Below are 8849 nucleotides of genomic sequence, written 5' to 3' on the forward strand. Positions count from 1 at the left end.
TAATTGTTTATATATTATAAAATGATGTGAGTATGTACTCCAGAAAAAATACCATTATATCTAGAGGTGAGTATAGATAGGTCGGAGTCGGTTTCCGACCAAATCACTACTGAATCGACTATGGTCGATTTAATAAATGTTCAAACTAACCTCGACCATCGAGGAGTAAAATTCGATCAGTCGGTCTAGTCGATTTTATTCTTTAAATGTTTTTAAAAATTTTTTGATTTGGAATTTTCCCAAACAGACACCGACCAACCCCCTCTCTTTCTTCGATCCACCGATTTCGATTCGGTCAGTCGGTTCAATTTTTCGGTCTATCATGCTTACTTCTATTTGTTCGATCGATTGGCTCAATTTTTCGATCAATCATCTCCATCCCTATTTGTATAATGCATCAAATTAATCTTCTTTTATTACTCTAAAAAAAACAAAAGAAAAAAAAAACACAATTTTCTTTTAAATTTCCTTCTCATGGCTAGTTCAGCAGTGGATATAGACCGTAAAAAAGCCAAGACGCCGGAGGAGCCTCAATCCACCATTGAAGGAACAACATCAATGGCTTCCTCCCTCGTGTTTCGTCGCTTTTGCTGTTTCCACCCTCCATCTTCTTCTCCTTCTTCAGTTTTCTCCAAGAAGAAGCCCCTCGTTTTCTTGGGTTCTCCTCAGGTTCTCCATTTTTCTTTACAGTTCTTGGTATTATTCTCATTCCTTTGCGTAATAGAAGAAGTGCCTTTTGCTTAGGTCTCAACCGCAGTTCTTGATGCTCTTCTTAATGCATCTTCCGCCGCAGATTCAGCCTTTGAGGTATGATTAACACAATTCTGCTCTTGGCTGTTTAGTTAGTTCAGTCTTGTGTATGTTTGATGTGAGTTTTGTTTTATCCGGATGCTTTAGGAATTTCTTCTGCTGAAATTTGGGCATTTTGGAATTCTCCCCAAATTTTTACTATGTTTGTGTTAAGTATAATTGTTAATGTGATTTTAGAGAAGAAAAATGGGGGGAGGAGGAAGTTGTTTAGGAAATTATTGTAACTGGTTTCATTTAGAAATATGTCAAAATCACAAATAACCTTTTTTTTCCTTCTAATATTTGAACCATTTCTAACTATAAAACCTCTCATTATTATGTTGGAATGCCTTGAATTTGATATTTGGCGCTTTGAACGACCAAGTATGACCTCAAAACCTAAGTTGTATTCGTATTTATGTTATTTTGACTATTTACAATCTTGAACCTAGGGGCTAAAGGAGTGCACCATATGAACTCTCTAACCTACTGGTGCCTCAGGCCCTTCAATTTGAAATTTTCTCTCTAATAAAACTGCTTTCTCCCTCTACTCATGGATGTAGTTAATACACTGTTAGTGAACCACGTAAATCTGTGTGTTGATTTTCTATTATTTTATGTTTTCTGTTCATCTATTGTTGATTTCTTTACACATTATTTGAAACATGGGACAAACCCAATTAAGAACTATAACCCAATACCTGGATTGGTGGGTGACCTTTGCAGTCTGTTTTTAGAATCAATGCGGGTGGATTTCCATTAAGATCCCAATTGGTTATGTGAAGGTTATCTGCTGTACAATCGACATCTGTCAAATTACCTTCTGTTCTGACATTAATCACTGTTCTATCTACCGTTGAAAGTTTATGACTGAACATGAAGGCATGGAGGAGGCAGAATTTAAGAGTGTTACTGTTCTTCTTTGAAGGAAAATACTGTTCTTCTTTGAAGGAAAATTTTAGCATTTTCAGTGTAAAAGTCACTCATAGGAAGGATGACCTTCCACTGTGTTTCTATATAAGGCGCCCCTCCTCTTCTACTCACCTAGAAGGTGAATTTTGTGATCTAATTCCAAAATTTCAATCTTATCATTACCTTATTAACACTTCTTAAAAAATAATCGTACCTTAATAACAACGGTTTCTTGTTACAATGAATAGATTGTGGTATGATCTCATATTACAGCGATATGTTTATGAGATGACTAATGTTAGACTATTTAGGTTGCAGCTATTGTCACTCAGCCACCTTCTAGAAGGGATAGGGGGAGAAAGATGATGCCTTCTCCAGTTGCACAGTATGCCTTAGATAAAGGCTTCTCTTCTGACCTTATTCTTACACCTGAAAAAGCTGGAGAGGTATGTTACTTTTTTTTTTTAAGGACTAGATAAAGGCTTAAGAACTTGATTCTGCTTGCCATGGTGATAGAAACAACTGACTTTAAAAAATGTGGAAAGTTCTTAGCATGGTGTGAGAGTGTATGAGGTGTACTTATACAACATTGGGCATCGAGTTTATTTCTTTCTATGAAGAATAATCTTATATGTTTATTTTGTAAGTGCATGATAAATGTGTTATATTTATGACGTCTAAAAGTTGTGGTGGAGTAATTAATTTGGCGCTGGTTGTTGCTAGGTTTTATTCTTTCATTTGTGGTACAGAGATTTACTTGCAACTTTTTTTATTGAACTTGTCTTAATGTTCTATTTGTGCATGCACACAGTAATGCTCACAAGTGCAGCCTATTCCTTATTTTTCATTAGACATTTTTGATATATTCTTACTTTTTTGTATGATCACGGTTGTAAGTTTTCAATCTTAGTCAAAATAATACGATATGTGAGACTTTGAAACTTCTGTAATACTCTCTTTGATGGAAAATTCTTGAAGTCATGTAGAAATTAGAATGTTTTTTTTCTTCTTCTTTTTCTGCAGGACATGTTTTTGAGCACCTTGAAGGCTTTGCAACCTGAACTATGCATTACGGCAGCATATGGGAATATCTTACCGACCAAATTTCTCAATATTCCAGCATTGGGTAAGCCATTTATTTCTTATTGATATCCAAAATAAAAAACACTAATTGGAAACATAGCTAGAACTAGAAGGGAGCAGAAGAATCTTTCATGAGGTGGAAAGAAAACCTGGTCAAGTTTGGGAGTTGAATTTGTTTTTGTTCTTCCTCTTGGAGTTGTTTAATTAATTTATTTTGTAATTATGATCCCTCAGGGACGGTCAATATTCACCCTAGTCTATTGCCATTATATCGTGGTGCTGCCCCTGTCCAGAGGGCATTGCAGGTTGCTTATGCTTATAAGCTATTGATATTAAGTACATTGAGTTCAATTTTTCCAATACCTTCAAGTAGTTGTAAGATTTTTTTTCCTGCTTTTAGGATGGTGTTAAGGAGACTGGTGTATCACTGGCATTCACAGTTCGTGCATTGGATGCTGGACCCGTCATTGCTTCTGAAAAATTTGAAGTTGATGAGCATATCAAGGTGCGCTTATTATTAGTTTACAGGTTAAGCAACATGTCATGCATGTCTTGATTATTGATTCCTTTAAAGCATCAGTGGTTGGAATCTGAAAATCCATCTCACGATTCACTTATAATTTCTAATTAGAATACAATTGAGATGGAGTCAACATTTTGAACTGCAAATTGTTTTCCATTTATTTTCCTGATCCAGAGATTTTTATGAGTTCAGCTACTTGTTTCATGTCTTGTTCTGCACAGTTATGTGTCATCTGAGAACTTGCATTTTGGTTATTTTACCTTTAAATTCTTGAAGGTGGAGAGCTCACTTCATCATTTCTTCACTAACGTCCAATTCAATTTGCTAGCAGGCACCTGATTTACTTGCATTGCTATTTTTAGAAGGTGGGGCATTCAGTGTCTGTCATGAACTTCCCTTGATCTTGATGCTGTCTCTAAGTCTGTCTTTTCTCTTATTCTTTAGCGTATTGGACTTCTTAGTTTCATCTTTCATGTGAAGAGTGGTGTTGAATTCAAATTCTTCTTCATTTGATAATATAATTTAAACCACAATACCATAAACTCTTTAACTTTTGAAGTTGTTAAGTTAAATATACATGTGCGCTTTTGTTTCAATATAAAATGAGCTAGGTTTTATTGAAAATGAGGTACAAGAAAAGGACCATAGATAAGGGGAATAAACGAGCACTGAAAATTTACAAAAAGGAGCTATAAGTGATGGTGATTTTTTGGAACAAATGGTAAAAGGAAGCTTGAAACGTCTGACCCCACTAACTAAACCTATCTATTTTTAGTAATTACAGTTGATTCTGACTTCCAAAAGTTTATAAATTATGCGGATTTTTATAATACTTGAACATAAAATGATTATGCAACTTTACCTTAGGCTTCAATGATCATAGCGTGGCTTGTTTTAAATTTTAACCATTGAAAGTGAAATTGCACAATAATTTCAAGTGCATAATACTGTTAAAAGTACAACTGAAATACCATCAACTTCTAGCATGAAATAAATTAATCTGAGTCGAGAAAATATAATAAAAAGTTAGTTCCATTTTCAAACCTTTAATATTACATAGATAGTTTAAATTGTACGTCCTTGACAAAGTTTAAGTAGCACTACAGAGAACAAAAGTGTAAAACTAGAAACAGTGAGACAGAGGAAGCTTCTAATCTGCTTACTTTCCACTCTCATATGCAGGCTCTAAACTCTTGATTCGGGAACTTCCTTCTATACTTGATGGATCTGCTGAAAAGAAGGCACAGCCTCAAGACGAATCTAGAGCTACCAAAGCTCCAAAGGTACCCTTGGTTGAGGTCTCCTATGATAAATTTATATCCAAATAACAAGAGAGTGAACTTTGGTTGATATGCTTAGACAGGTAAAAAGAAAAGACAATAACAACTCATCTGGTCATTCAATATTTTAGTAATAAAAATTCCATACTCATTTTCTTATAATTAGTTTAAATTATTTCGTTGTACAATAAAGTGAATTGAAAACTTGAAATCCATGAGCTATCAGTATCGATTTCTTAGTTTTATTTTAAAAATCATTGTATGAACAATCTCATATACCAAGAAAACCGTCTGATAATGAGTTGGAGATAGCCTTCAAACTCGTGGATTTAAGTTTTCAGGTTGAGAACTTCAGAATTTAAGATCTGTCTCTCCTAAGGTTGGTCTCAAGGCAACTAAAGCCTTTTGAGGATTAGTGGGCATACGCAACCTACATTTTGTAGGCTGTTTTTTTTTTTTTTTTTTTTTTTTTTTTTTTTTTTAATTTTGTTGTATTCTTTCAATTTTTCTCCATGAGAGGCTGGTTTTTTAATAATTATAATGATAATTAAAAAAAGAAAAATTATTTCAAATAGCAAAACTGCTGAAAATATTTATAAAATATAGCAAAATTTCAGAATCTAGACCTAGACTTCTATGGGTGTCTAGATTCTGAAATTTTGCTATATTTTATAAATATTTTGGTTCATTTTTCTGTATTTGATAACAGCCCTTAAAAAAAGACAATAATGATAGGAGTGTTGCCAACACCTTGGCTATTCAGAAAAAGTATATATATCTTCAGTTAAACTATTTCAGTTCTCTGGAATCTGGCTCCTGTAATGCAGATAGCTCCAGATGAGGCATGGCTGTCATTTGATCAAGAGGCATATGTCCTACACAACAAGGTAATTCTGCCTTTTTGTTCAACACTATTGCAGTTAAAACATGCATCCCCTCTAGGTTCGTGCATTTGCAGGATGGCCTGGAACACGAGCTAAGGTTGTTGTTGTTGATGAGAAAAACGGTCATGACGATATCCTAGAATTTAAGATCATTACTACAAGGTTCCACATCAATTGTAGTAGTCAGGCGACTCAAGCAGACGAGATCCGCTTTGTCAAGGATGCTTTGGTGTTTCCATGTGGAGGGCACACGGCACTAGAGGTTGGTTCCATATTGTTGCCTATTTATATTATGCTGATATAGATGTTGCATATAATAATGTATGTCATTAACCACCATTAGTTGACCTAGTAGTCTAAGAGTCATGCAAATAATAAAGGGTTTAGAGAGAATAGGTTCAAGGCTTCAAGTCATGGTAGCCATTTTACATAAAATTTAATATCCTACTAGTTTATTTGGTAATAGAATTTAGTAGGGTTAGATGTTTGTTTTGTGATTATAGTTGAGGTGTGTGTAAGCTGGTTGTCCACATATAAAAAAAATGTTTTCTATTTGGTTATGAAACACAAACACACATCAGACACGCTTTGGACAGTGACATGCTAAAAAACATGTCTGAAAAACAAATATATTTATTTTCTAATTTTGGACTTGGCTAGACACTTGGACATGGTTGGACACGACTTGACACCGCTTGGATGTGACTTGGACATGGCTCTGGACAATATTTAACCAAAAAATTAAGAAAAAGATCGTGATTCTCTTATGGATTGAACCTTATATATTGTTCATATCTGTGCTTCTTAGCTTATTAGGTCTGAATTTTATTTTAGATCATTTGCGTTTTTCATATGTCACCTAGGATAGAACTTTTCATCAAGATGTTACAAAGTTACAATGTTTCATATGAAATTCACAAATACTCACATCAAGCCTTACAAACCGCACAAAATACAAGGTTCACAACCTACCCACAGTCCCTTAATTACCAAAGAGCTTACCAATTTGAAGAAATTACTGTAAATGAATGAAGTAGATTTTTTTTAAATATAAAGAAATCCTCCAAGAATAATCAAAACTTAAACACATTATCAAGAACACATCCACCCCACTCCTTAGTAGCAACCTCAAAATCTCATTATTTGTTTAATTTCCAACCAAAAAATTGCATAAGGTTGCCTTTATGGCATTTCTCCACAATTTCTTTGCTCTTTCTTCAAAAAGAGTTCCACTTAGCAAATGTCTTACATTTTCTTTCAACCAAAGATCACTTCCCTTTTTAATTTTGTTAACAATGTTATATCTTTTCACTTGTTCTTTAAAACATACACCATCACATCTATACCTAGAATAAAAGTTGAATTGCTATTATTTTGCACAATCATGGTTAGGTTACAAACATTTTTATTATGGTGCTTTGGTTCTTTCACCAGGTATTGGAAGTTCAATTACCTGGAAAGAAGGTTGTAAGTGCAAGCGCCTTTTGGAATGGCATGCGAGGGAAAAAGTTGAAGAAATTTGATGCAAGTAAACATTTTTCGCACTTGTCGTCATGATATTTAGATGTAAAATCTGGGTGAAGAAACTTTTTCGTCTTTGGTACGTGTCATGATATTTAGATGTAATCTAGGTGATGCAAATTTCTGCATCTTTTATACAACTAATTTGTTTTCTCATTTGTTAACATGGATCCCTTGAATGTTGATTGATTTGAAAGTGATTTTTGTTGTCACGCACCTCGACTTTTTTGAGTTATTTCTCTCTCTTGTATAATGCAAAATACCAAACTGTGAGGCTCCAATCATAAATACGTATAAATGTAGGGCTAAGAAAACACAAAAAGGGGGGGGGGGGGGCGCGACCAGAGAATAAAGAATCTAATGATTGTTAAATTGTGGGGTCCATTCGGTTAGAAGGGAGGTGGGATGGTAAGCATAAATAGGGGCAAGCGTAGAGGGTGAGGGTCAAGCTTTTTGAGTGAAGGTAAGCAAACGTGTCTTGTGAGGGGATCCAGTCTCTACTAAGCTACTGGAATTTTGTAGTTCTTTACTTGGTTTTCATATGGTTTTCCTTCGATTACAGTTGTAATTTTCCCTTGAGTTTATAAATAAAATTGGCTAGAGCATTGCTCTATTCTTGGGACTTGTTAGGTTTATTTGGTTGTAGGAATAGGAACCTAACAAATTGGTATCAGAGTTGCATCCAACCTGGGAAAAACAAAGGCAGAGAAGAAGCGAGAAATGGAGGAGAAGATTGACAGCAACACCAGGGGAATCATGGAGTTACGAGAAGGGATGGATGAATTAAGGAAAAATGTAGAATGGCTGATGACCATGCTGCAATATCTTGTGGAAGTTCGAGACAAGGAGAACTCAAAAGTCACGGTAGGAACGCAGAAATCAAAGAATGACAAACTGGGGAAGGAAGGAGAGAGTTCGCGCAACAAACCACACGGAGGGACCGTCGATCAAAGCAAGTACAAGCGACTCGAGATGCCAACCTTCAATAGAGACCACCTTGATTCTTGGGTGTATCGGGCGGAGCATTACTTTGAGATTCACGAACTGACAGATGAAGAGAAGATTAAGGCGTCGGTCATTGCATTTTCACTAGATGCGGTGGATTGGTTTCGATAGGCTCATAATCGACAACCCATCCAGACGTGGGAAGATTTGAAGCAACGAATGTACGATCGTTTCCGGCTGACCCAAGAAGGTACCCTTCTCTCTCGATTACTTCGTATTAAGCAGGATGGATCCTTCGAGGACTATAGGAAAAGGTTTGAGACCTATGCGGCCCCGATTCCGATCACTTTGGAGGAGGTGCTAGAGGAGACGTTTCTAAACAGCTTGTCACAGGAAACAAGGGTAGAGGTCGTGAGTAGACAACCAGTGGGCCTGGAAGCATGTATGAGAGAAGCCAGAGCAGTGAATGTTAGAAATCTGGCCCTTCAGATGGCAAAGGAAGTAATAGGCCCATCCTCAATGGCGGCCCACAAGAGCACAACGAAATAGCTCACTGCCCTCGGGTCCCAACCTGCAACAAAAACAACTAATGAAATCGGCATAAAGAATGTACTTATACCAGACAAAGAGGGAGTGCAGAAGAAGGATAGGCCTTATCAGTGCCTAACTGTTCTAGAAGAGAAAGAGAGGATGGAAAAGGGGTTATGCTTCTGCTGTGACGAGAAGTATTCATTGCGACATCGTTGCCAATCCAAGGAGCAACATGAGCTCAATCTATTGATCCTACAAGAAGAGGAAGTGTTAGAAGAGGAGCTATCGGAAGAGGAACCAATTGAACCAAAGATCAACGCATTGGCCGTAACAGAAGGGGTGGAAATCTCATTACGATCCATTCTCGGATTATCTGACAAA

The 8849-nt window shown here is 36.1% G+C and overlaps 1 protein-coding gene across 1 annotated transcript; it reads left to right on the plus strand.

Annotated features, from left to right (window-relative positions):
- The first annotated feature begins 459 nt into the window (after window positions 1–459).
- On the plus strand, window positions 460–7214 carry LOC120090588 (methionyl-tRNA formyltransferase). Its single transcript, XM_039048317.1, has 11 exons — window positions 460–669; window positions 745–807; window positions 2013–2147; window positions 2725–2827; window positions 3019–3089; window positions 3185–3289; window positions 3639–3672; window positions 4490–4590; window positions 5415–5474; window positions 5530–5733; window positions 6906–7214. Exons 1-11 carry the CDS (start codon window positions 475–477, stop codon window positions 7026–7028), a joined length of 1194 nt encoding a protein of 397 aa, XP_038904245.1. The 5' UTR covers window positions 460–474; the 3' UTR covers window positions 7029–7214.
- Window positions 7215–8849: the final 1635 nt, after the last annotated feature.

Source organism: Benincasa hispida, chromosome 1 (genome assembly GCF_009727055.1).
Source record: "Benincasa hispida cultivar B227 chromosome 1, ASM972705v1, whole genome shotgun sequence".
NCBI lineage: Eukaryota > Viridiplantae > Streptophyta > Magnoliopsida > Cucurbitales > Cucurbitaceae > Benincasa > Benincasa hispida.